The 27,667-nt window shown below is 43.4% G+C and overlaps 2 protein-coding genes across 3 annotated transcripts; one reads left to right on the top strand and one right to left on the bottom strand.

The window, feature by feature from the left end:
• Nucleotides 1-6,187: 6,187 nt before the first annotated feature.
• Nucleotides 6,188-13,943, bottom strand: LOC139378933 (gastrula zinc finger protein XlCGF57.1-like). The gene is made up of 2 exons (XM_071121554.1): nucleotides 13,663-13,943; nucleotides 6,188-9,133 (listed from the first exon to the last, which is right to left on the bottom strand). The coding sequence occupies exons 1-2, from the start codon at nucleotides 13,829-13,831 to the stop codon at nucleotides 7,722-7,724; spliced, it is 1,581 nt and encodes a 526-aa protein (XP_070977655.1). The 5' UTR covers nucleotides 13,832-13,943; the 3' UTR covers nucleotides 6,188-7,721.
• Nucleotides 13,944-13,978: 35 nt separating this feature from the next.
• Nucleotides 13,979-27,129, top strand: LOC139378931 (telomerase Cajal body protein 1-like). Of its 2 annotated transcripts, none has more exons than XM_071121553.1 (11): nucleotides 13,979-14,154; nucleotides 14,453-14,947; nucleotides 15,164-15,338; nucleotides 15,548-15,643; nucleotides 15,743-15,851; nucleotides 16,056-16,144; nucleotides 22,711-22,934; nucleotides 24,104-24,321; nucleotides 24,729-24,832; nucleotides 25,063-25,206; nucleotides 25,393-26,350. In XM_071121553.1, exons 2-11 carry the CDS (start codon nucleotides 14,659-14,661, stop codon nucleotides 25,622-25,624), a joined length of 1,680 nt encoding a protein of 559 aa, XP_070977654.1. In that variant the 5' UTR covers nucleotides 13,979-14,154; nucleotides 14,453-14,658; the 3' UTR covers nucleotides 25,625-26,350. The 2 variants fall into 2 exon arrangements, with proteins under 2 accessions (XP_070977654.1, XP_070977653.1); XM_071121552.1 differs by having other exon boundaries at nucleotides 13,992-14,172; nucleotides 25,393-27,129.
• Nucleotides 27,130-27,667: the final 538 nt, after the last annotated feature.

Raw genomic sequence — 27,667 nt, 5'->3', positions numbered from 1 at the left:
AGTTTCTTCAAGTGCAGTTGCAAAAACCATCAAGCGCTATGATGAAACTGGCTCTCATGAGGACTGCCACAGGAATGGAAGACCCAGAGTTACCTCTGCTGCAGAGGATAAGTTCATTCAAGTTACCAGCCTCAGAAATTGCAGTCCAAATAACTGCTTCCCAGATGTCAAGTAACAGACACATCTCAACATCAACTGTTCAGAGGAGACTGTGTGAATCATGCCTTCATGGTCAAATTGCTGCAAAGAAACCACTACTAAAGGACATCAATTATAAGAAGAGACTTTCTTGGGCCAAGAAACACGAGCAATGGACATTAGACCAGTGGAAATCTGTCCTTTGGTCCGAGTCCAAATTTGAGATTTTTGCTTCCAACCGCCGTGTCTTTGTGAGATGCAGAGTAGGTGAACGGATGATCTCTGCATTTGTGGTTTCCACCGTGAAGCATGGAGGTGGTGGTGTGGGGGTGCTTTGCTGGTGACAATGTCAGTGATTTATTTAGACTTCAAGGCACACTTAACCAGCATGGCTACCACAGCATTCTGCAGCGATACGCCATCCCATCTGGTTTGTGCTTAGTGGGACTATCATTTGTTTTTCAACAGGACAATGACCCAAAACATACCTTCAGGTTGTGTAAGGACTAGTTGACCAAGAAGGAGAGTGATGGTGCTGCATCAGATGACTTGGCCTCCACAATCACCTGACCTAACCCAATTGAGATGGTTTGAGATGAGTTAGACCGTAGAGTGAAGGAAAAGAAGCCCACAAGTGCTCAGCATATGTGGGAACTCCTTCAAGACTGTGCAAAGCTGTCAAGGCAAAGGGTGGCTACTTTTGAAGAACACTTCTTTTGGTTACTACATGATTCCATATGTGGTATTTCATAGTTTGTCTTCTATTATTCTACAATGTAGAAAATAGTAAAAATAAAGAATGAGTAGGTGTCCAAACTTTTGATTGGTACTGTTTGTCGATCAGTATTTGAATATGTTGGTAACCCGTTGTATAAAAGTGCCCTCGAAGCCGGTGTTTGGAGGATATGGTAGCACAGTTTGCCGGCCATCAACGCACACCCGTGCCAATATATCCTCCAAACATCGGCTTCTCTGGCATTATCACTTAACTATTTAATGTTTATACTTTTTCTTCCTTCGTGAATCTACTGTATAATGTTGGTAGCTATGTTGTCTAATGAAGATCTTCTTTCTCTCTTTCCACAGGATTCTAACTGTTCCTAGCTGCCCTCTGTTGGAAAGGAGATGGAGCGTACTGTATCTTCAAACCTTTCTTTTCCTCTTCTCTCTGCCCCCTGGTGGTAAAAGTGCCAAGTAGAAACCACAGCAGCCGAATAAGCAGAGGAACTTGAACAGTGGACTACAGCTTTACTCATGTGTACAGTACACGCAGCTGGATTCTGGTAAAATAATTGCAAGCACACATTCTCAAAAAGACTTGCTCTTTTCTAGAACCACATTCACACACACAACTAATAGAGCCTGTCATTACACCAGCGTTTCCCAAACTCGGTCCTGGAGACCCCAAGGGGTGAACTACACAGCTGATTCAAATAATCAACTAATCATCAAGCGCTGGTTATTCGAATCAGCTGTGTAGTGCTAGGGCATAAACAAAAACGTGCACCCCTTGGGGTTCCCAGGACCGAGTTTGGGAAACACTGCATGACACATTCATGCACACACACACAAGCGGAAAGGCTCAATACTACACACTTGAGTTCAAACTGCTATGTAAATAACGTGAAAGTATTTTGTTTTCGTCTAATTGTTTTTCTTTTCTCTCTGTTCAACATGCCTTAACTGTACAGATCTGCCTTGTATGGCAAACTCTAAATATTCAATAAACAGTAAGAGAACATAAGGACAATAGCATTTGAAGGGGAGGTCTGTTCTACTTACTGGACAGGACTGTCTTATTGGTTAACAATACTGTTGTATGTTACGTTATTTCTGTCCAGCATCTATCGCACGTTAGCATGAAAGTAGAACTGTAGAAAACCCCTTACGACAATGATGATGATGGTGGTTTGCCTTTTTTGAAAGCAAGAGTGTTTCTTTTCAGATATCCAGTTTTAAATGCCTATACATTTAGTTGGTGTAGGGTGAGGAATGAGAAGTCTGGAGTATAGTGTGGAGCTGAGCTGACTTGGAAGGGTATGTTAAAGGCCCAGTGTACCCAAAAAAACGACTTTATATATAGTATATTTCCACACTGAGGTTTGAATAATACTGTAAAACTGTGAAAATGTTAATGCTCTTTTAGTTTAAGAGCTATTTGAAAAGACTGCCTATTTTGGTGGGATGGAGTTTTTGCCTGCATGGTGACATAGACCAATAAGAAAAAGCGTTCCAAACCTCTCTGCCAATAACAGCTAGTTTAGTTTCCCTCCCCACGCAGACCACTCCCAGACAGTCCTTGCTAAATTCTTGCTTGATAAATTGGTCTTTGCTAAGAAGCTGTTTTTGTTCTTTTTGACCATTTTAAATAAATGAAATCACAGTAAGGTAATTCAACTGTTTCCCAGAAATGATTTGATATTGAGATGTCTGCATTGGACTTTTTTAAATCTGTCCTCTCACTCACACACACACACAGCCCCACTACATATTACTATTTACCCCATCACTAGTACTGTTTTGATGGAAAGGATTTTGACACAATGATTCACATTATGAGACTTGATTTGAAACATGTTCAACTGTTTTATCTTGGTGCTTACCACACCTTAAAATGGAGGATATATTTATTCTTGGCGTTCTCGGAGTAGCCTAAATTGTCCCTAAACATTTGACTACTGACCATTTGTAATGACTTATGTCCCTGTATATTAGAAGCGACTACCGTAGCTAATGGTATTGAATGGCTGTATACGAGTCAAGGTTTACTCAACAGATTGAGTGGCTATGATACTTGTTGCTATATGTATACCATTATACAGTTGATAATGGGTTTGTCTCTCTTCTACTGAAGGTGCTTGGAACAGTTCTGAAACATGTTAGTTTGTTTTTCGTATGGAGAAACCCAATACTTCCCCTGTCAGTTAGGTTGAATGGATTAATTATTTTGAAAGTGTTTTCCTATTTAGAATCAGTTCTGGTTGGTCCGACAAACAAGTATTAACTTCCGTTGTAGGATATGGCTGTGGTTCAGGTTTTTCCATATATGTTAGCTTTGGCTTTCTACCCAGCTAGCACAGTTGGTTCCTTGGAAGTTGTGGGAACGTTGTGTTTTTTTGTTTCCCATTGGTTGTGGGAAGAAGCCATACCTTTCCTAACTGGTAAAACAGAAGAAAAAAAATGTACGTTCTGTGTACGTTCTGAGAACAGCAGTGAAAACTTTGCCTGTTCTGGGAACGTTTGTTTTTAGGTTGCAGGGAGGTTCTTACAACGTTTTACTCTGGTTCCTTTGAAGTTCCCCTCTGAGGTTTTATTAAACACTGTTTAAACACTGTTTAAACTCCAAGCACAGATCAGACACATGGAAATTCATGCAAACATAAAAAAAATTGTGACATGGTATCTGTGAGATTCGAACCTATAATCTTCTGGAATTAGTCTACGGTGCCATCAGGATGGAGCTAGTGTGCCATTGTTTGTTTTACACATACAAATCTGTTCCTTTGAGTCTATTCAAACAGACCACATTTTTAAAGGAAACAGCACTCCTCAAGCACAGGTGTGGCCAATTAGTGGGTGCGGCCACCACACCCAAACACACTTAACAAGAGTGTTTTGGTGATGCTGAGAACAGAATGTATGTTTTGAAATAACGTTCTCTGAACATTAAAGTTTTTATAGGAAGTTTTAAACAATGAGAACTTTAAATAGAACCATGAGGAAACGTTATGCTGAAGTACTGAAATTCCCACAGAAGAACGTTGTTTAACGTTCTCTGAACTATGAGAACATTCCCAATGTCAAACCAGTTGGAGAATGTTCTTAAAACATTAGCAAAACTGAACTTAAATGTAACCATGTTTGAACTTTTAGGAAACATTCTGTTAAAAGTAATTACATTTTTTTTTTTTTCAAGTTACTTAAAAGTGCTGAGAATGTTCCAAAGCCAAGCAACTATCCTGCAACATTACCAGAAAGTTGTGGAAAGGTCATATGCAAAATCAACATGACCAGACTCTCACCAAACTAATAAACATATGGTTCTCAGAAAGTTACGTTTTAGCTGGGTCGGTTTTGAATACACTCTATTCAGTCCGTTTGGATCAGTTGATGTATTGGTTAGTGCAGATTGGGGAATATCTAAAATGTCACTGAAGTACTTTGTGAAGACAGAGAGAGCAGGGTATTGTCATTATTTCAAATTCCATCGGTCAGATAAGGATGCCAGTGGCATGCTGGTTTGCAGGGAGCTGTGTTTCAAATGTAGCCATCAATTATTCTAGTCTGCTGTTGAATGACTGACTGGTGGTTATGATATGTTAGTCTGTCAAGTCTCCAGCTGTTGACATTTTTCAGATTTTCTGTTAATCCTTGAAGTTCAAAAGTGATTGATGTTTTGGCATTGTGATGCCCCTGGGGGAGATGATTAATTTATCAAATTATATTTTCCCTTTTTTCACCCAGTCAGCTCAATTCCATCACTTAAACTTTTTGAATGAGTTTAGTAACATAAATGCATTCAGAAAAATAACCTAAAGAATTGTAAATAGTTAGGTTTTTGTTTGTTTGAAGAGAACCAAAAGTGATTAAATAAAATGCATTTGATGGGTATGACTATGAATGTTATTTCTGTTTTTCCCTATTCTTACCATAAATTGTGTCATTCCTTTTGCTCAGACAAACGTATGAAATGGAACACGCATAAGCATTATTTGTAAGCATCAATATGATGGTCGGACTATTTTTATCCACATTAGGCAACACACCTTGAAAAGGCAGTAACTCACAACGGTCACTCAGAGAATGAGTGGCCAAAAGGCAGTTTTCGCATGGGCAGCGCCATTGAGGGGTTCCACCATTTTAATGTAGTCAACTGGGTGGAACTTCCGACTTTACTGGCTGATCCCTCTTGATGAAACTGTTGGAATCATGTCCAACCGGGTCATCAGGAGGGATCAGCAAATTGTGAAGAAAATGCACTACTTCAAAATGGAGATTGCCTCAATGAGCTCAGATGCCATAATGGGAATGCTTTCTCTATGTGGTCACCACAAAACCGTTCAAACGCACCCCTAAGCATGCACCTTCTGTGGAACACAAGAAACAAATTTGCCACAAGGGGAGAATCTCAATTAGTTTTGCTCGCCGCCTCTCCACTTTGAAAAATGTCAAAAGTAATGAAGGAGTGGAAGCGAGTGGAGGAAACGAGCTGAATCTCAAATCACCCCCTTCTCCTTGGCCCTCCATTTGCACAAGTGTCCCAAAGCTGAGGAACTGAAAAGTATCATCTAGATTGATCCAAGGTCACTTAGGGTCTTAACTTACTGTTGAGTTAGAATGGTAGAATACACAAGGTGTAAGTTTTGCAATTTGGTTGTGCATCAGCAGTTCTCTTGTTCTGTCAGTTACTGACAGTCACTCAATTGTCAGCAAAAAACAAATGTTTTATTGGTAAGTTAGTCTAGCCAGTTATGTAAACTTATAGTAATCATGGTCGAATACCGACCGGACATGCTGTGCCCGGGGGCCATAACCTCCAGCAGGCCCCCATTGATTTTGTTAGGTCACTAAGATATAATTACATGGTATAAGCCATGGCAGAATTGCTGGAAATTAGCTTTAAAAAATGCAATGTATCTCTGCCCATGGCAAAATATGTATAAAATTGCAACAACACAAAATCTCCACGGCAAAATGTAGACCTACAGAAAACTTGCTTTAAAAGCGGCAATATTTTATCTACACCCCATGGAAAAAAATGGTAGAATTGCAGGAAATTAACTTTAAAACGTACATTTCTCTCCACCATCAAGAGGGTAAACAATTTTGCCCTGGATGTAGCAGTTAATTAGAGCCTCTGGTTGCCATTTCGAACCAAGCAGGCTCCATAGTGAAGTGCTATCCCCAACACGCACTAAGATATGTTTGGAGTTTGCCTAATTATAGGAAATGTGTGTTTGTTTGTGTTGGATTTCATTGCTTGACTCAAAACATATGAAATACCTCCCAAATGATACGTTTAACTGTTAAGAGTATTGCTAGTCAATTGTTCATTTGAATTTCATGTGCATTTTATTATTAAAATATGGAACATGAATCGCATCATTCAAGTCACTAGTGTGTCCCGAAGTCGAAGGGTTTATTGATCCCCTTGCCACTCGATGGAAGTCATCCTCGGGAGCTTCGTCAGCAACACGTGACAACGGAGGGCCCTCCGTACGAGTAGGTAGCGGCAAGGGGCTGGTTTGGGATTCAGCGAAATGCGCTCATATGAAATGAGACTACCCTTCTCCACTCGCGCTACAGGGGTAGAATCCCAAATTAAATGTGTAAAGTGATCAAAACAAAATTTAGCTGGATGTGCAAGACATTTTATGGATAAAAGGATAAGTAGTGTATCGTTTTAAAACGGGTGCATGTTTTTCTCCTTTGAGAAAACAGACCATTCAAAGGGGGTGTGGCATATTCTGAAAGAATGCCGCGCTAGCTGCTGAAAGGGTACTTATGGGAAGATCTCAAATGGCATACTCCTTGTCTCCTTCTCAAAACCCATTGGAGGAGAAGGTAATTGGAGCGGGAACTCTGGCTTTCTCATCTAATGGGTTTTGGATGACACTTCTCCGTCCGGCTACTAACAAATTACGTATCAGTTTACGGTTCACGGAGAGGAGGACAGGAGTCGAGGACAGACTTTTTTCCAAAGGAGACTCTCCCAAGGAGCTATGACCTCTGCCATATTGGATTTTCATTCATTTTGGAAGTTTGAACCATACAAATCTTTAAAAATCTTCCTATGAACCACGTCCGATTAACTCAAAACAGAAGTTAAGAACTCCTATGTGAAAAGCTAAGAATTTAATCAAAAGATGATGGAGAAAGTGTCAATTTTGTAAAAACAAAACGACATGTCCACACCAAACCCAGCTTAACCCAAACTACTCAACTTCTCTTTTATCCATCCAACAACTTAGTACTGATTCCCATAGGGCGGCGCACAATTGGCCCCGAGTTGTCCGGGTTAAGGGAGGGTTTGGCCGGGGTAGGCCATCATTGTAAATAAGAATTTGTTCTTAACTGACTTGCCTCGAGGGGCTTAAGGACACCACAAGGAAGGTCTACTACGAAGCACGTGTCGGTATCTCCAAAAACAGAATGCAATTCAGTTGTGAACGTCAAACTTAACAAATCTTCTCAACTGCGAGTACGTTTCAGTAACTAAATTTGCATTAGGGGGAGGGGGTTGAGTTATTGGTTAAAAAGCCTTGATTTTTGCGGCATTGTCACTCCTTCTCCAGGCAGTATCAAAACCAAGTGGCAAAATATCTTGCTCAAAAGGTTCACTAACAGAATGCTCTAATTAAAATTCAAGAAATATTGTGGCCAGGAGCCTTCGTGGCTGCTTGCAGCTGTATTTGTCCTCCCGGTTTCTTTCTTTGAGGACATTATTAACATGCTTCAGCAGATGAGCCGTAATGAATGTTCTGTCACAGACTGAGCAGTCATGTTGTTTAACTCCTGGGTGAGTCTGGATATGTTCAGTTAGGCGTCTTTTCTGATAGAAGCTTTTTCCACAGTCCCCACAGCTACAATGATTTCACTCCTGTGTGAGTCAATAAATGCTTCTTTAGGGCCCCATTCTGACTGAATCTTTTCCCACAGTCTCCACAGTGAAATGGCTTCTCTCCAGTGTGAGTCAGTGTGTGCGTCTTTAGGGCCGACTTCTGCCTGAAGCTTTTCCCGCAGTCTCCACAGCTAAATGGTTTCTCACCTGTGTGAGTCAGTATATGCTTACCTAGGTCTCCCTTCAGATAGAAGCCTTTCCCGCAGTCTCCACATATAAATGGTTTCACACCTGTGTGAGTCTGTATATGCATCTTTAGGGACCCCTTCAGAATGAAGCTCTTCCCACAGTCTCCACAGCTAAATGATTTCACTCCCGTGTGAGTCAGTTTATGCGTGTTTAAGGTCCCTTTCTGCCTGAAGCTTTTCCCACAGTCTCCACAGCTAAACGGTTTCTCTCCTGTGTGAGTCAGTGTATGGTTCCCTAGGTGTTCCTTCTGACTGAAGCTTTTCCCACAGTCGCCACATATAAATGGTTTCTCTCCTGTGTGAGTCTGAATGTGTCTGTTTAGAGTAATCTTGTGATAAAACCTTTTCCCACAGTCACCACAGATAAACGGTTTCTCTCCTGAGTGAGTCTGAATGTGTCGGTTTAGAGTAATCTTGTGATAAAACCTTTTCCCACAGTCATCACAGCTAAACGGTTTCTCCCCAGTGTGAGTCCGTATATGCGCAGTTAGTTCCTGGCTCTGATAGAAGCTTTTCCCGCAGTCACCACAACTAAATGGTTTCTTTCCAGTGTGAGCCAGTTTGTGCACAGTTAGGTTCCCCTTGACAGTGAAGCTTTTCCCGCAGTCACCACAGCTAAACGGTTTCTCTCCTGTGTGAATGCGTAGATGGTTCCCTAGGTGTTCCTTTTGACTGAAGCTTTTCCCACAGTCACCACAGCTAAACAGTTTCTCCCCCGTGTGAGCCAGTTTGTGCACAATTAGATCCAATGGTGGGCTGCTGTTAAGTCCTACTTGGTCGCTGCTTGTAGCAGAGCTGTGACTGGAGGCATTGCTTTGATTATCTGGAGGGTCAAAGGGAATGTCGAGACCCTTTTGGTGGGTCACAGTCCCAAAAGGTTTGAGATCAACTGGTTTGGAGTCACTCTCTCTGTTCTCCATAGTCTGTTCAGTCACGGACTGAAGTGGGTCCTCCTGATCACATTCATTTTTCACACAGGTAGGAGGGAATTTGAACTCTGTGATGTCAGCCTCCAACCCTTGAAACCGCTCTTCCTCTTGACTGATCCGGAGTTCCTCCTGTTCCTCTTTGATCTGTGTGGGCTCTGGGTCCTCCTGCCCCAGACTGGAGCTCCACTCCTGCTCACAGTGCTGCTGTTCAGGGGGAACCTTCTCTTCAGAGACAGCAAGAGAAAACTGCAGGGAGTCTGGAGGGAAGGAGAGGAGAAGCAGAGGTTACATTTATAGTCTTTGGATATGCCTGAGTGCACAATGCCATTTCAAAATGCGTGTTGTGATACAGACACTTATTTAATCACATATATCAATTGTTTATAAGTTCAATTCATTTTGTAGGCTATACATTCGCAGTGGAAATTAGCTTTTGACTCAACCTGGCACATTTACATGGATGTTGTAATATTGATGTTGATTAATGTGCATTGTCCCCTATAAATAAATAAATCCGAACAGAGAATCTCGTTTCTCATGGTCTGAGAGTCTTTAGGTGCCTTTTGGCAAACTCCAAGCGGGCTGTCATGTGCCTTTTACTGAGGAGTGGCTTTGTCTGGCCACTCTACCATAAAGGCCTGATTGGTGGAGTGCTGCAGAGATGGTTGTCCTACTGTTTGGTTCTCCCATCTCCACAGAGGATCTCTGGAGCTCTGTCAGAGTGACCACTGGGTTCTTGGTCACCTCCCTGAACCAAGGCCCTTCTCCCCTGATTGCTCAGTTTGGCTGGGCGGCCAGCTCTAGGAAGAGTCTTGGTGGTTCCAAACTTCTTCCATTTAAGAATGGTGGAGGCCACTGTGTTCTTGAAGACCTTCAATGCCGCAGACATGTTTCAGTACCCTTCCCCAGATCTGTGCCTCATCACAATACTGTCTCGGAGCTCTATGGACAATTCCTTGATTTTTGCTCTGACATGTACTGTCAACTGTGGGACCTTATATAGACAGGTCTTTCCAAATAATTTCCAATCAATTTAAATGACCACAGTTTTAGAAACAACTCAAGGGTGATCAATGGAAACACGATGCACCTGAGCTTAATTTCAAGTCTCAAAGCAAAGGGCCTGAATATTTATGTAAATAAGGTATCTTTTTTTAGTTTTTTGTATTGAGGTAGTGTGTGTAGATTGGGGGAAAACATTTACTTAATCCATTTTAGAATAAAGCTGTAACGTAACAAAATGTGGAAAAAGGAAAGGGGTCTGAATACTTTCTGAATGGACCCCCGGGCCTGGGTCCTGCGGATGAAGCCCGAGCTGGAATGTGAAGCTAACTGAAGCTGGTTAGCTTTAGAAAACCCTGAGTAGATCTAGCTTGCTTCGTATGATACCCCTCAGGGATATCTAGTAGGGCTGTTGCGGTGACCTTATTACCACCACACCAGCAGTCATGATCCTAGTAAAATGCCCACATGACCATTGAGTGACAATCTCCTTTTATACACTCTGGCAGCCTGGTCTCATAGACTAGACATAACACAGTAAATGTAAATCCAGAAACTAAAATTAGTATGATATGTTTTGTTTGGTATTGTTACATAAGACAGATGGTTACGCGAACTTCTAGCAAGAAATTGTTGCGAGTTCAAATCTCATCACGGAGGACTTTAGCATTTTACCTAATAAGCAGCTTTTCAACTACTTACTACTTTTTAGCTACTTTGCATGTTACCTAACCCTTTTAGCTAACCTTAACCCTTTAACCTCACTCATGAGCCAAACCCCTAGTCTAGCTAACGTTAGCCAGCTAGCTAACATTATTAGCCACATTTTATTTCAAATTCATAACATTTTGTACATTTTGCAAATTCCTATCATAGCATACGAATTGTAATTTGTAAATGGAGTGTCTCGGATTTACATACAGAATAATACAAAATGCTCTGAGACCAGGTTGCAGCAACTCTGGACATGTGTTGGTAGTACCCAACTTGCTAACAACCATCAGGTCACTAATAGCCTATTCCTCAGGGTTCTATTGTTCCTCTAACCGCTCTGACATCAATGCGCAACGTTCACTGGGAACATGACGACTCCCCCACATTCTAAAATAGCATTTTTGTCCCCCCCAGTTTTATAATCGCACTCTGATAATAATAAAAAAAACACAGCACCGGTGTGCTTTAGGACCATGTGGATGCCTCAGAGCGGTTGGGTAGGCTGTTTCAGACAGCTGGATTTAGGACCGTATGGGACACCACAGAGCATGCGGACAGGCTGTGTGAAGGCAAAGCTTCAGAAAGGCTGGCGTATAGTACTAGCACGGGAGAGATGATCAGGGGCAGCTGCTGTCTGTGTTGCAATTTTTTTCCCTGAGTTGTAAAAGCAAACAGAGCAGAAACTGGCTACTCTTTAGTTGACTGATCTAGCTGGCAAGGTAACTGCTGTTTGACAGAAAAAATATATAATATTTATTCCCAGTGCTGAGGTAGTAGTGTAACTGACATGTTACGTTAGCTAGTATTTCACCCCCTCTCGACTGAAGTGAATGAACTAACATTACTAGCAGCCAATTCGGCTCTAGCTAGCCTCTAGCTATCTGTCAGGTAGCAGTATCTAACAGCTGTTGTGAGTATGGAAATGTATTGTAGCCTTTTTTTTGTCCCGTTTCAACAGAAGTATATTTTATGATGTACCATTAGCTAGAGCTAGCCAAACGTTAGCTAGCTAGCTAGCTTATCAACTTTAGCTATTATTTTTGCCTCAAATCACTAGACCTGACTCAAACGATTTAACCAGAGGCTAAACGATTGAAGACCGATATATTCTGACGTTTCTTCAACGTAATGTGAGTTTTCATTAGTCAGTATAGCAACGTAACGTTGATCTGTCAAGTTTCCCTAGCTAATTTCCTACTTTTCACACCGACACATTATAAACAGCTCTACAGGCTTCAATGTCATGGTGCACAGTCAGTACACAACACTATGCTCATCATGTCTTAGCAGAATCAGATGGTGACAGGTGTCCCAGCAGAGTCAGACAGCCAGGGAAGACCAGTCTACGGAGCTCAACTGAATTTTGCATTATAACAATCAGTAAATGGATACAATATCCCATCTTGAGTTGATGGGTAGGCAACAGTCTGGGATCTGGGAATAATGATCATTTCAATTATTGAACCGTTATATTGTTCAAGAATAGAACCAATGTATAAATGTACACCAAGGTAATTCTTTGTCAAGCCTCATCGGAGAAGGAGCAGATGGTGACAGGGGTCTCATCAGGGTCAGGCAGCCAGGGAAGACCAGTCTGTGACGGCACAGAGGTGAACTCTTGCAGATACAACACTTTATTCTCTCAGTGCGGCAAACACTGGACAAGCAAGAAGCTTCAAAAGATTGAAACTATTTTAAGGCAGTCTGACCAATCTCTGAAGTTGTTTTCCAAACTGTATCAAGGGTTGATAATGGCTTTCGCCGATGACACTGAAACATGTAAAACTAAAATGTGAGGAAGACCTGGGAAACACTATTGATGATGAATGGATAGAGATGTTAGAATGCCCAGTCATGTTCATATAATCTCAAACATAAATTACTGCAGTGTAAGACCATCCATAGAACATACTATATTTATTTTATTGTTCTGTTATTTTACCAGGTAAGTTGACTGAGAACACGTTCTCATTTACAGCAACGACCTGGGGAATAGTTACAGGGGATGAATGAGCCAATTGTAAGGTGGGAATTATTAGGTGACCATGATGGTTTAAGGGACAGATTGGGAATTTAGCCAGGATTCCGGGGTTAACACAAGTGCCATGGGATCTTCAATGCTCTCAATGTCCCATCCAAAAGACAGCACCCTACACAGGACAGTGTCCCCAATCACTTTGGGCATTAGGATATTTTATTTTTGACCAGAGGATAGAGTGCCTCCTACTGGCCCTCCAACACCACACCAGCATCTGGTCTCCCATCCAGGGACTGACCAGGACCAACCCTGCTTAGCTTCAGAAGCAAGGTGGTATGCTGCTGGCTCTTCTATATGCCAGTGAAACTGAACATCATGCACTCAGAAATGTCATTCCTCTGCAAAACACAAAAGGGGACATATATGTTATGGTCTTGTGTTGGATGGCTTAATTCTGGCAGAGTGTTTTTTTTCCATCTCAGTATATCTAAAGATTCTCCCTTAAACATATTTAATAACGGTATCTTACATAGCTTGATGACTGTTGTCATTCTTGCTTACTTTTTGTTGTTCTAAATAGAGACGGCTAGAAGGGTCATGGGTCATATTCGATTGTGTCGAAATTCAGGAAATGAGCGTTTAGATACTCCACGAAGTGGGATTACCCTCAGACCCCCCGCCAAGTTGTGTCCCTAACACTTCTAAAACCAAAAGGTGCCCCCTGCATGTTGCGTCCATGCAAATGTAATAGAAAAGCACATCAAACACTTGTCCTCAAAACAGCATCGTGATTTTAAAACTCACCTCACTGTCATTATTCAAATTGAAAAACTGTTTAACAACAGGTTGAAACGAAGTGGAAAACATGGTCGTTGTGGATGTTGTTTGATAGCCTAAAACGAAATGCACAGCGCGTTCAATCTAAGCATCATATATAGAAGGGTTTTCATTATCTATCTGGCCCTTAACCCCGTGGATATCGACATGCCACAAAAGCATGCTCCATTGGCAGAATCGATATCCGTGCTTTTAAACCAGGATCGCTAAAAAAATACAAATGAGTGTTTACAAACCAAAAAAATACATACGAACCTATTCTACATAGTTGTATCTCTGGTGTGAACCGCAGCAGTCTCCGTAGCCGATCATTCTCCTCCTGGTACTCCGCTACCGCTTTCTCAACTGCTTCGAAAATCTCCACAGCAGCAGACTCCGTTAAACGCTCATTTAAAAATAAACGCAACAACTGTAGTTTAGACATTTTTTCAGTGGATCAGGTTGGGTAGCCTATGCCGTATGTAAATTATCTTTGGTTCAGTCAGTGTGTCTTTCTTTTGTCCACACAAGGAATGCAAAATCGTTAAAAAAAAGTCGCCCCCTACTTCCGAGGAAGGGCTATGTTTAGCTTGAAGTCTCGCGATAGTTCTGGTGAACGTAACATGGCGGTGTCTTGTGTTTATGAATTTGTAGCATGACTTCGTGACTGCTGCTATCCAAGTCCAGTGTGGTGCTACGTTGTACTCAATTTCAGTAAATAAGAGTTTCGCCTTTGCCGAAGAGGCTGTGAAACCTAATAGAAAAACCGTAAGGCCGACAAAAAGGGTAGCTAGCTAACATTAGTTAGCATCGCTAGTTGTCCATCTGTAACTAATGTTTTGTAGTAGCTAGTTAGCTAATTGCTAAACTAGCCGTCATTTAACCAACCCTCGCATTGAATGTCATTCTATCAACACTGATGGCGTAATTTTGTCGATATTGTGATGTAGTGCTGAATGATTGGTGATATGTTTGTTAGCTACCTAGATGGGTTTTATTTGACGTGTACCCATGATGTAGTGTGTTCGCATTCAATTTCTCCTTGCCAACCCCTCTACCCCTCCAGTGTCCCGTGCCGTGGATGCTGTGATGACCACAACCAGACTGAGACATCCACAGTGCAGGAAGAAGCACCCTAGTAGCACCTACCACACTAACGTCTGACACAGGCAGACCACCAGGGAGGCAGGATATACAACTCAGCACTGTGACGCCGGGGGAAGAAGATTTGAGAGGAAGCACTGAAGGATAGGACGAAATAGTGATTGAGAGATGTCTGGTCCAGTAGAGGGGGGTGAAAGTGGGGATGTGGCAGGAGTTGGGCGGGAGGCAGAGGCGGAAAGTGATTCTCCTCAATCAGCTCCACCTCTATCCCAGGGTGAGTGCTTTGAACTGGGGGAGAATAAAGAAGAAGAGGTCCCTCCAGCGGCTAAGCAGCCTAGGCTCAGTGGAGATGGGTTGGAGCTGAGTCTCAGCCTGGACCCCCCTGATACACATGGAGGACCCATAGAACAGGCAGGATTGAGGCAGGAAGACTTGGCTGTACTGACCCATAATGGAGGTAAAGTTGTTACCAGTTGTTGTATTTCAGGAAAAGCTTCCTCCACTGGTGTGCATCTCTCTAAATATTCTAAGTCAATGCTTATCATATGTTTGATTCACATTCCTTGTAAAAAAAAAAGAAAGTTTTTTTAAAGACAGAAGATGGGGAACATAGCCTCTTGACTTAATGGAATAATAGTATTTAACTCATAATGTTTATCCATATCTGTTACAGAGGCCAACCAGCCAAGTGTGATGGAAGGAGGAGAAGAAGATGCGGGAGCCGAAGAAGTAGAATGCCATGAGAATGGAGGTCCTTGTGAGGCTCATGGCACGAGAGAGGGAGGAGAGGAGAAGGTGGAAGAGGGGGAACAGGAAAGCTCAGCTGAAAGCACCAGTGAAGGACAAAAGTATGTGAAGAATTTTAGTATTAATCTAGGTAAATAATTTAGAAGCTAAAAAATTAAGCACACAGAGTTTCGAGGTTTGAAGAGACATTTCGGCGGTGATATTTGGGTGTCCAAACCTTTAAATTATCCATCCAGTGTTTTGTTTGTCCTCATCTATGTATTTCTCATGTACTGCGGCCTACTCTTTATCCCCCCTCTCCTATCTGCAGCCTGTGTCTCGATTTCAGCCAGAACCCCCAGATGCTGACTGGTTCCTGGGCTGAGTACTCCAGCCTCCCTGAGAACTACCTCAAGGGCTGCAAATGGTAACTCCCTCTTAAAATATTGTTCCTTGGTTGATTATGTGGTTTTAGGATCCATTTAGCTTTACAGGCTATCTGAAGAAGTAACTGTTAATTCTTCAGGGCCCCAGATGGCTTGTGCATCCTGACCAACAGTGCAGACAACGTGCTGCGTGTCTACAACCTCCCCCCAGAGATCTACAGCTACAACTGGGACTTGCTCACTGAGATGGTGAGGCTCCAGAGATTTAATTCACTAAAAAGCCAACAAAACAGAGAGGGATCAACCTTGAATTTGTCCAATAGAAACGCTTGTTTTCTGTTGCAAAACTTATTGCGTAATGAATACACCACAGGGTAACTGACTAAAACGACTAGGTTCCCCTTGGAGATCAACACAGTATTTATCTCGTGTCTCTCCTTCCCTCCCCTGCAGAGTCCAGTGCTGAAGATGGCAGAGGGGGACACCATCTATGACTACTGCTGGTACCCCAAGATGAGCTCCCTGGACCCTGACTCCTGCTTGTGAGTTCAATCAATCAAACGTTATTTATGAAGCCATTTTTTTTTGTCAACAGTTGTCACAAAGTACTTTAAAGATGGAGTCCGCAGTAGGGTTAGCAGTTCCACTGTCTATCCTGCTTCTGTTTTTGTTTTTTGCTAGGGAACGTCACGCACCGCAGTCCCCGCAAAAATCATTACATATTCAGCTGTTCTATCACGCCTGCAATGAGGTTCTAAGGGGGTGGAAAAAACAGTTCTTTGTTTGAAATAACGTCTTTGTTGTTCTAATCTCGATAACGGACATGGCAGTTTCACTGCTATGGATTCCAGCTTGAATGATTCCCGCTTTAAAGGGAGACTTCAAAATGGTTAAACTTTGTATTAATCATCTCCAGCACCACCTCAACATAAGTGAAAATGGTGCGTTTCTATGTTTTATTGTTAAACGATAGAGGAAGATAAGTGTTTCCGATGACTTCATCGGTGTGATTTTGATCAATTATGAGTAGGCATTGCCTACTAATTGGTTAATGACGTCATTGGAAACACTTAATCGATCTATCTTTTTTACCACAAAACATAGAAATGTGCCATTTTCACACATGTTGATGTTAGGGTGGTGCTGGAGATTATTCGCATGTTTTTTTAAAATTTCCCTTTAAGCTACAGGGCCTTCAGAAAGTATTCGTACCCATTGACTTATTCCACATTTTGTTGTTACAGCCTGAATTCAAAATGGATGAAATAGATTTCTCACCCATCTACACACAATACCCAACATGTTTTTAGAAATCTATTGAAAATTAAATACACAAGTATTCACACCCCTGAGTCAATACATGTTAGAATCAACTTTAGCAGCGACTACAGCTGTGAGTCTTTCTGGGTAAATCTCTAAGAGCTTTGCACAACTGGGTAGTACAATAATTGCACATTTATTCTGTAAGAAATTCTTCAAGCTCTGTCAAGGTGGTTGTTGATCATTGCTATACAGCCGTTTTCAAGTCTTGCCATAGATTTTCAAGCCTGAAACTAGGCCACTCAGGAACTAGGCCATTCAGGAACTAGGCCACTCAGGAACATTGAATGTCGTCTTGGCAAGCAACTCCACTGTGTATTTGTCCTTGTTTTAAGTTCTTGTCCTGCTGAATGGTGAATTTGTCTCCCTAATGTCTGTTGGAAAGCAGACTGATCCCAGGTTATCCTCTAGGATTTTGCCTGTGCTTACTCTATTCTGTTTATTTTTATCCCCAAAAAACTCCCTAGTCCTTGCTGATGAAAAGCATGCCCATAACATGATGCAGCTACCACTAGGGCTGTGGTGGTCATGAAATTTTGTCAACCGGTTATTGTCACGCAAAAGACTGCCGGTCTCACAGTAATTGACCATTAATGAACATAAACGCGTTTATCTCCAGGCCTCCGCTCATGCAAGCTGCGGATGCCACTTTTGGAACATCTACATTTTAAAGAAAGTATAATAAATCAATTTAATTTAAAAGTAAATCCATTATTTATTTTAGCCATGTCTAAAGAAACATTATTATATGAAGCAAAAATATTTGAGAAAAACAGAATATGAGTTGGCCTACTGTGTTATCTGGCAATGCGCCGAACCATAGGCCTTTTCATTTAGCAGACAAGATATGCTTATAAGTTCCCTGCCATTTATTTGATATTCTGTAATTTTATCGTGAGAAGAATATACTTGTACTTAGGTGAATAAAATAGAAAGGATATTTTGCCCATTCCAGAACGAGAGTACGCGAGTGAAGTGGCAATGTTCAGTGTCAGTGATAATTTGAAACGGGTCCTATACACTAGATTTAGAGTTATTTGGCAACTTTAGTTGTGAATGATACAAACCTTAGGATGTCTTAGAAATCAGAACATACATCGGCTGCATGGTTCAATGAGGCACTCTTGCTCAGATATCGGTAAGTGGACTGGAGGCAGGGCATGAAAGGGATAACGAATCCAGTTGTTTTTGCCGTCCGTTTTGAGAAAGTGCCTGCGTAATTGCGCACCCAACTCACTCAGGGGCTTCTCTATGTCACATTGACATTGTCCGTACGCTTGAGTTCATTTGCACACAAACAATCATTCAATGATGGAAAGACCTGTGTGTTCTCCTTTTTAATGCAGACAGAGAAGAGCGTCGACTTCTTAATCATAGCCTCAATTATGTCCCGCACATTGAATATAGTTGCGGAGAGTTCCTGTAATCCTAGATTCAGATCATACAGGTGAGAAAGAACATCACCCAGATAGGCCAGTCGTGTGAGAAACTCGTCATCATGCAACCGGTCAGACAAGTGAAAATTATGGTTAGTAAAATAACTTTTAAGCTCATCTCTCAATTAAGAAAATTGTCAATACTTTGCCCCTTGATAACCAGCGCACTTCTGTATGTTGTAAAAGCGTTACATGGTCGCTGCCCATATCATTGCATAGTGCAGAAAATACACGAGAGTTCAGGGGCCTTGCTTTAACAAAGTTAACCATTTTCACTGTAGTGTCCAAAACGTCTTTCAAGCTGTCAGGCATTCCCTTGGCAGCAAGAGCCTCCCAGTGAATGCTGCAGTGTACCCACGTGGCGTCGGGAGAAACTGCATAGCCCCGTTGGAAAATCTTTATGGACTCTTTGAAAATGTGAATCACATTTTTTTTTTTATATCTCGTACCCCCGACGGCATTGCGCGAGTCCCATAGGGCGGCGCACAATTGGCCCAGCGTCGTCCGGGTTTGGCCAGGGTAGGTCATCATTGTAAATAAGAATTTGTTCTTAGCTGAGTTGCTTAGTTAACTAAAAAAAGGGTAAAGATTCGGACCCTTTACTCAAATCAAATTGTATTTGTCACATGCGCCGAATACAACAGTGAAATGCTTACTTACAAGCCCTTAACCAAAAATGCAGTTTTAAGAAAATACCCCCAAAAAAGTAAGAGCTAAGAATAACAAATAATTAAAGAGCAGCAGTAAATAACAATAGCGGGCCTATATACAGGGGGTACCAGTACAGAGTCAATGTGCGGGGACACTGGTGTTGAGTTAATTGAAGTGATATGTACATGTAGGTAGAGTTATTGAAGTGACTATGCATAGATACCTTTGACACAGCGATTACAGCCTCGAGTCTTCTTGGGTATGACACTACAAGCTTGGCACACCTATATTTGGGGATTTTCTCCCATTCTCTGCAGATCCTCTCAAGCTCTGTCAGGTTGGATGGGGAGCGTCGCTGCACAGCTATTTTCAGGTCTCTCCAGAGATGTTCAAGTCCGGGCTCTGGCTGGGCCACTCAAGGACATTCAGAGACTTGTCCTGAAGCCATTCCTGTTGGAAGGAGAACCTTCGTCTCAGTCTGAGGTCTTTAGAGCTGTGGAGCAGGTTTTCATCAAGTATCTCTCTGTACTTTGTTCTGTTCATCTTTCCCTCGATCCTGACTAGTGTCCCTGCCCCTGAAAAACTTCCCCATAGCATTATACTGCCATCACCATTCTTCTGGTGCCAGGTTTCCTCCAGACGTGACGCTTGGCATTCATGACAAAGAGTTCAATCTTGGTTTCATCAGACCAGAGAATCTTGTTTCTCATGGTCAGAGTCCTTTAGGTGCCTTTTGGCAAACTCCAAGCGGGCTGCCCTGTGCCTTTTACTTAGGATTGGCCTCTGTCTGGCCACTCTAACATAAAGCCCTGATTGGTGGAGTGCTGCAGAGATGCTTGTCCTTCTGGAAGGTTCTCCCATCTCCACAGAGGACTTCTGGAGCTCTGACGGAGTGACCATTGGGTTCTTGGTTACCTCCCTAACCAAGGCCCTTCTCCCACAATTGCTCAGTTTGGCCGGGCGACCAGCTCTAAGAACAGTCTTGGTGGTTCCAAACTTCTTCCATTTAAGAATGATGGAGGCCACTGTGGTCTTGGATTTCTAAAGCTGCATATATATTTTTTGGTACCCTTCCCCAGATCTGTACCTCTACTGACAATTCCTTCATTCATTTCCTTCATTTCGTATTCTTCTGTACATAAATCGGAGACACTCCATTTAGTATAATGTTTTGGTATGTATTAAAATTGTTTGCCCATGACCCATTTTTGTAGGATATGTTACGAATTACAATTCTTATTATGCGAATTTGCAAAAGGTATGGTATGTTAGGAATTCTGTCTAGCTGGCTAATGTTAGCTAGGGGTTAGGTTAAAGGGTAATACATATGCATAAGAGGAGATAACCATGACTCAACGGTCAATTTTTACTGCCGTCATTTCTTATTTAACTAGGTAAGTTAAGAACAAATTCTTATTTACAATGACGGCCTACAGAGGCCAAACCCGGACAATGCTGGGCCAATTGTGCGCCACTCTATGGGACTCCCAATCACAAATGGTTATGATACAGCCTGGAATCGACCCAGGGTCTGTAGTGACACACCTAGCACTGAGATGCTGTGCCTTAGACCGCTGCGCCACTCGGGAGCCTGAGTGACTCATGACTGCCAGTGTGGTGGTAATACAGTCACTACAACAGCCACCACCATCCTTCAATATATCAAGAGTGGTACTCAGTGTTGTGTTGGATTTGCCCCAAACATAATGCTTTGTATTCATGACATAAAGTTCATTTCTTTGCCACATTTTTTGCCGTTTTAATTCAATCCCAGAGAAGTTTCCTTCCTCTCCAGCAACTGAGTTAGGAAAAACGGCTGTATCTTAGTAATGACTGGGTGTATTGATACACCATCCAAAGTGTAATTCATAACTTCACCATGCTCAAAGGGGTATTCAATGTCTGCTTTTATTTTCACCCGTCTACCAATACTGTAGGTGCCCCCCTTTGCGAGGCATGTTTGAATAGTGTTTGAATACTTATTGGCTATTTGTTTGGGGCTCTCAAAAAGTTACATATTGCAGCTTTAACAGAACTGACTGTTTTTAAAGGGCCTTAGTAAAGCACTGTAATTATTATGACTCCGTCTGTGCCGTGGCAAGCTGAGATCAATGTTGCCCAGCCGTTACCGTGGAGAATGCCATTGTTACGGGCCGCTAACGAGGCCTCCTTACCAACACCGCACACCGCTTAACCCCCCCCCACCCCCCCCTCACACTGCCTCCAATGGTTCCTCTCTGATCAGTGCCCAGCGTGGGTTGTGGTCCACCGCACGAAGCGAGGAAAGCAACATATCCTCTAGACTAGAAGAAGGAGGGGGAATGAGAGAGAGCGGGGTCATTGGGTGGAAGGGGGACAGTACACAAGGAGTGAAGGATCAAACCATAAACAACACGGAACGGAAAACATTTCTTCACAGCGAGAAGAAGTGGAGAGAATGAGAAAAAAGGAAAGGGAGTTGACGAAAGAAGGGCGAGTGGAGATGATTGTCTGAGGGAAGGACCCTGAGAGGAGCCAGGGTAACGGGGACGAGGATGCTAGTCGGAGCTGACCCACCATGTGAACTCCGTCTGTGTGTTCAGACAGCATGATGTTTTGTCTGGTGTTGTTGAGGGTTACGGAGTGGAGTCAGTCAGGTGGGATGACGTGGCCCTAACGTTTCCTAAACATTTGTTCGGGGAGTCAAATGAACCGTATGTTTAGAAGACATCATTGCGTCATGCTCACAGGTGGACGAGGCGTACTCCTGTTTGGGTGTCTGGGGAATGTACTAAGATCTGATTGGTAGAGATAGTAAAAACATGACATCATTTGCAAGCATGTGGTGAGGGTCTGTGAGTGGCAGTGGGATTCTTGGCTGTTTTTGTCATATTTCTCCCTCTTTTTTTGTGTGTTTCTCTCTCCAGCTTTCCCTCCTCTCTCATGCTCTACCTACCCCTTTCCCTCCCTCTCTCTCTCACGCTCTCCCTCCCTCTTTCCCTCTTCCCTCTTTCCTGCTCTCCCTCCCTCTTGCCCTCCCTCTCTCTGCCTAAAGCCATGTGCTGTACCCTCCTGTGGAGTGTAGAATGGTCACTGGTGTTCCTCCTTTGAATTGCTTTCTGGGCCGGCGTCCAGGCTAGCTGTGGTGTACCATTATAATGAGGGGATTCCCAACAGACAGAACAAAGACACAGTGCCATAAGAGCACTGAGCCGCCCAGGCTAATTTCCTCTTGGCTAATTGAGCCTCAGTTCAGACAGTGATATTTAAGCGTTTATGTTGGGCTGTTAGGTTCCCCCCCCGCAGTTCTGTTAGTTGAAAAGCCATACAGTATGTCTGTCTGTTGATGGCTCGTTTTTTTTTTTTCCATTCTAAAACAACAAACTGTTAGTGAATAGATAAGAGGGGCTGAATGAAATTCAAGCTGAAATAGTGACTGGGGAGTGAAGTACTGAAATGTCCTCTCTGATGGATCTGGCACAAAGCAGTGTGTCTGTTTTTCAAGTGAGATGAAAAAATGACTCTTCCTTTGTCCTGTTGTGACCCACACTTGTTTCCTTTCTACCTCCATCATTTCCCTCAACCTCTTCTCTCTCCACCCCTTTTTTTCATCCATCCTTAAACTCCCTCCATGTCCAATCTCTTCCTCTTCAACCATCCTTCTCCATCCCTTTTCCTTCTCTCCATCCATCCATCCTTTCCTCCATCTCTCCCCCCCCTAGTATAGCCAGCAGCAGTCGTGATAACCCGGTCCATATCTGGGATGCGTTCTACGGGGACCTGCGTGCCAGCTTCAGACCCTACAACCATCTGGACGAGCTGACCGCAGCCCACTCCCTCTGCTTCTCCCCAGACGGATCACAGCTCTACTGCGGCTTCGACAAGACAGTCAGGGTGTTCTACACAGACAGGCCTGGAAGAGATTGTGAGGAAAGGCCCACTGTAGGTTAGTAGACTAGATCGGGGTTTCCCGAACTCGGCCCTGGGCCGGGGGCACGTTTTTGTTTTTTTGCCCTAGCACTATATATCGGATTTACAATAACCAACTCATTATCAAGCTTTGATTATTTGAATCAGCTGTGTAGTGCTAGGCCAAAAACCAGAACGTGCACCCCGGGGACGGACGGACGGACGGGGAGGGGGGGGTTGGGGAACGTATTGGTTATGTACATTACCAGTTACGGATTGGTAGTGGTGTTCATTGCACAGTATTTGTATTTGGGTGCCCAAATGTTATTTGCTCAATCATTCTCTACAGTGTAGACAGAGTAATATCCGTTATAATTTGCAATGTCAGCTATAAATGGGGCGGCAGGTAGCCTAGTGGTTAGTGCTTTGGGCCAGTAACCGAAAGGTTGCCAGATCGAATCCCCGAGCTGACAAGGTAAAAAATCGGTCGTTCTGTCCCTGAACAAGGGACACTGTTCCTAGGCCGTCATTGTAAATAAGAATTTGTTCTTAACTGACTTGCCTAGTTAAATCAAATAAAATAAACACAGGGGATCCTGGTAAGTGCAGTATTTTTCTTTCAAGTGATCAAATAATTCCAACACAGCTGCATCAAATGATCTGATGTGCATACCACCCTGCATCCCACTGCTGGCTTGCCTCTGAAGCTAAGCAGGGTCGGTCCTGGTCGGTCCATGGATGGGAGACCAGAGGCTGCTGGAAGAGGTGTTAGAGAGCCAGTAGGAGGCAGTATTTCCTTTGGTCTAAAAAAAAAACCTGTATATATCCCAATGCCCCAGGGCAGTGGTTAGGGACATTACCCTGTATAAGGTGCCGTCTTTCGGGATGGTTGTTAAATGGGTGTCCTGACTCTGTGGTCACTGAAGATCCCATGGTACTTATGTTAAGAGTAGGGGTGTTAACCCCGGTGTCCTGGCTAATCATCCGTAATTATCCTCATCTTCCAACTGGCTCATTCATCCCCTGTAACTATTCCCCAGGTCATTGCTATGAATGCGAATGTGTTCTCAGTCGACTTACCTGGTAAAATAAAACGTGTTTTCCTAGATTTCTAACCCATTAGTTATACCAGCAGCGCAAACCCAAACGGTCCTTAATATGTTGATCTGAACCCATGTGGATGCTGAGTGTGTGTTCCCTCCCCAGTGAAGAAGCAGGGTCAGGGTCAGAGTGGCATCATCTCCTGCATGGCGTTCAGCCCGTGCCAGTCTGTGTACGCCTGTGGCTCGTACTCCCGCACCGCAGGCCTCTACTCCTGCCAGGACGGCTCTCAGCTGGCCCTGCTGCCGCCCAGGCACCACGGGGGCATCACACACCTCGCCTTCTCACCCGACGGACACTACCTGTACACTGGGGGTCGCAAGGTGACCGAACGCAAACACAACCTGAAAGGGAGACATGGGGCTTAAAAGAGTTGTCCTTTATAAAACGGACCACTCAGAGAGAGATTTGGGTAGGAGGAGCACAGTGTCACAGTGGAGAACGGGGTGGTTCTCTAAAACACATACTGTATTTACGCACTCATACCCACATTCTCTATCAGTGTTATTATTTAACTTGGAAGTCTTGAGGTGTGTGTGTGTGTTTGTTTAACTATTCTTGTGGGGACTTCTGGTCCCCACAAGAATAGTTAAACACACAAATTTCATCAACTGGGAACATTTTGTTGGTCCCCATAAGGTCAAATGCTATTTCGTAGAGGTTAGGAAAAATAGGATTTTGAGTCCCGACAAGGTTAGCTGTACAAGAGTGTGTGTGTGTGTGTGTGTAGGACCCAGAGATTCTGTGCTGGGACCTGAGGGACCCGGGAAAGATTCTATTCTCTCTGAAAAGGAATGTGGCCACCAACCAGCGGATCTACTTCGACCTGGACCCGTAAGTCCATACCCTGCATCTTGTCTTCCTGCTACTCTCACAGCTAACCGCAGTCCGCCAATGCCCCCTGTCCCCGTTCCACCATTTGAGAAACCCTTGACTTAGCACCTAATACCCTTGCACCCTTAACTACTCTTCATATTATGCTCTTCACAACTGCTCTTCATATTATACCATCTCTCGGTCTGTCTCTGTGTGTGTAGTTGTTAATGCTGACCGTGTGTGTGTAGGTCTGGCCGGTACTTGTTGAGTGGTGACACAGAGGGGGTGGTGTCAGTGTGGGACACCCTCACAGCTCCCCCCGATGGTAACCAGGAGCTACTGCAGCCTCAGCTCCACTTCCAGGCCCATAGGGACTGCACCAACGGCATCAGGTAGGCTTTACCAGGGTTTTATTAGCATTGTTTGACTGCTGTATCTATTTATTATACTAAATATGTAGATTTTTAGAAGTGGTCTCCCACTTGCTGTTTGGGGGCAGCAGCGTATTTTGTCATTTCAATTTCGCTCTTATTTTCTGTCAATGTCCCGTCTCTCTCGTCCCTCCATTCTCCCCCTAGTGTCCACCCCTTCATGCCGTTGCTGGTGTCGTCCAGCGGGCAGCGCCAGTTCCCCTCCCCGGGGGACAGTAGTGATGGAGACTCCTCGGGCTCTGAGGGAGATGTCGTGATGTTATCACCTACCCCAGAGGTCAGACAGGACAACGCTCTGACTGTGTGGTGGGCCGGACCACTTAGCCCAGCCAACGAGGGGGCGCAGGAGGAACCACCGCCAGTGGTGGTGATTGATTGATTGTGGAGTAGCCCATCTCAAACCCCCCCTCTGGACTGAACCAAATGTCAAACTGCCAATATGAGAAAATGTAGTAGTACTTATTCTGTTTTAAAAGTATGGCAATCAATATATTGAGTTGTCCCTTGGATTCAGCTAATTACAGTTTCCCCAGTCTCGAAGCCAAGGTACAAACTATTGTGAATGCTAACATGCTATTACAATTGAAAGGTAATGTGCTACAATGCTAGCAGGGAGCTTACCAATTCCAAACCTCTCAGGTTCAGATGACCACCACAGCCAGACCAGGCCCTGTGTGTTGGATGAGCACAGTGTTGTGTTGAATGTACATCAATCTACCTTCCAATCATATGTTGCTCTAGGGGAGTGTTCTGTTTACCTCGTGTTAGTCTTTTTTTTTTATTGTTGCAAGTGCCAAGCTGGTGCCATGGCATCGCTATACATGCATCAGTAAATGTATATTTTTGTAAAGCCATGGTGAATATTGTAGTTTCTGAATGTATTAAAATCGGTAAGCAGTTAGCATAATTGCTGGGGGGGTAAATGATTAGCAATATTTGTATAGGAAGAACGGTTGTTTTTGCAAGTTCTCCATTGCTGGTTGCGGTGTAGCCTGTCTGCAAATCCAGGGAAACCACTAGAGGGCAAACTAACTGCTACAGGTGGATTATCGGTTTCACACAGAAACCTCATTATGCTGCAGCTGAATTAATGTGTTGTAAAAAATCTGTTGTATTTTGTCTCTATATTTAGTTGTTGTAGAATAAGCTATTCTAACAAGCCCAGGGGACTATATATATTTGTTTTCTGAGAAGGATCTGTCATATACCTTTCGAGCACACCCTCAAACAAATGCACACAGACGCACGTTGTAGAACCACGGGTATAAGTAGAGCTAAGTGCCAAGTTGGAGAGCGACACTGTTGTGTTGTGAAAGTTGCTAAGCGACCGTCTTAGAATAAGTGAAGGGCCTCGGGAGGGTGACGTGGGGTACAAGACGGAGAAAGAGTGGGTGATGGAGCGTTTGTGCCGAAAGGGGGAGAACATGTTAGTGCTGAATCAGTGGTGTGATCTTCACACAGACGAACAGTGAGCTATGCTTTATCTAACTAGCCGAGAGTCTTCTTTTAGGAGTCTGGGGGTATTTTTAGGAGTCAGAGAATAGGGAGGGTGTAATCCTCATCTATCCAGCCTAGGCTCGTTAGTAAGAAGGGTGTGTGATCTTCTGTTACCAGTCTAGGGGCGTCTGTTATGGGTTGAGAGCATGTCTGACATGGGGCTTCTACAGAGGATGCTGAACAAGACCAGCCTCTACACATGCTCTCCCACACACATCCTGGGTTAGACTCAACAATGCAACACTCAAGCCACACTTTGTGTACGCAACTTCCACTAACAATGGAATGTAGAGTAAGGTTCTTCTTCCTCCTGCTTTCTGTTTCTTCTCCTTCCCCCCCCCCCCACACACTTCTAGACAGCCTCCATAAAAACTGCAAACAACATGAGGCGTGTAGCTATGTCGTAATTCTACCTTCGTTCCAAGACACCTTTTTAAACGTTATTGTGTTTTCTTGAGTGTTATTTACTTACAATGGCACAGAGTATTTGGTTCCATTTCTGATGAATGGTTTCTCGCCCCTGTTCTCTGCCTGCCTCCACGCTCTATAGTCGGTCAGAAATGATTTTCCTCCAAGTGGGGGATAAGTAGCTATATAAAATAATGGCATTTTGACATTTTGAAAGACATTTGTAAACAATTATTCAAATGACCGTCTGCTGTTAGAGCAGTAATCTGAGGGAGAAAGCACTCAGAACAAACACATCAGTTTGACAAGGGGTAATTCGGCATGGAGAAAGAGGATGACATCTCTGGAGGGAGAATTGTAAATGTCTGTGTAAGCTGGTGTGTGGTGTTTCATGTTACTCTGCTCTCTAGCTGCTCCACTCTTAAAGGAAGGAACATGTTTTCGGGGCATGGGAGGAAGGAAATGGAGGGAATAGAGCCACTGAGGGCTTGTGTCATCAATGTCACACTTAAGTTGT

Source organism: Oncorhynchus clarkii, chromosome 21 (assembly GCF_045791955.1).
Source record: "Oncorhynchus clarkii lewisi isolate Uvic-CL-2024 chromosome 21, UVic_Ocla_1.0, whole genome shotgun sequence".
Lineage (NCBI taxonomy): Eukaryota > Metazoa > Chordata > Actinopteri > Salmoniformes > Salmonidae > Oncorhynchus > Oncorhynchus clarkii.
Note: the sequence above shows the minus strand (reverse complement) of the source record. Positions and strands in the feature narration are given on the sequence as shown.

Coding starts and splice junctions, on each gene's coding strand:
- LOC139378933 (XM_071121554.1), bottom strand. CDS start 13,831: ATGTCTAAACTACAGTTGTTGCGTTTATTTTTAAATGAGCGTTTAACG. Junction 9,134..13,662: donor GATACAACTATGTAGAATAG/GTTCGTATGTAT, acceptor CCTTCCCTCCAG/ACTCCCTGCAGTTTTCTCTT.
- LOC139378931 (XM_071121552.1), top strand. CDS start 14,659: ATGTCTGGTCCAGTAGAGGGGGGTGAAAGTGGGGATGTGGCAGGAGTT. Junction 16,145..22,710: donor CTGGACCCTGACTCCTGCTT/GTGAGTTCAATC, acceptor TCCCCCCCCTAG/TATAGCCAGCAGCAGTCGTG. Junction 25,207..25,392: donor GACTGCACCAACGGCATCAG/GTAGGCTTTACC, acceptor TTCTCCCCCTAG/TGTCCACCCCTTCATGCCGT.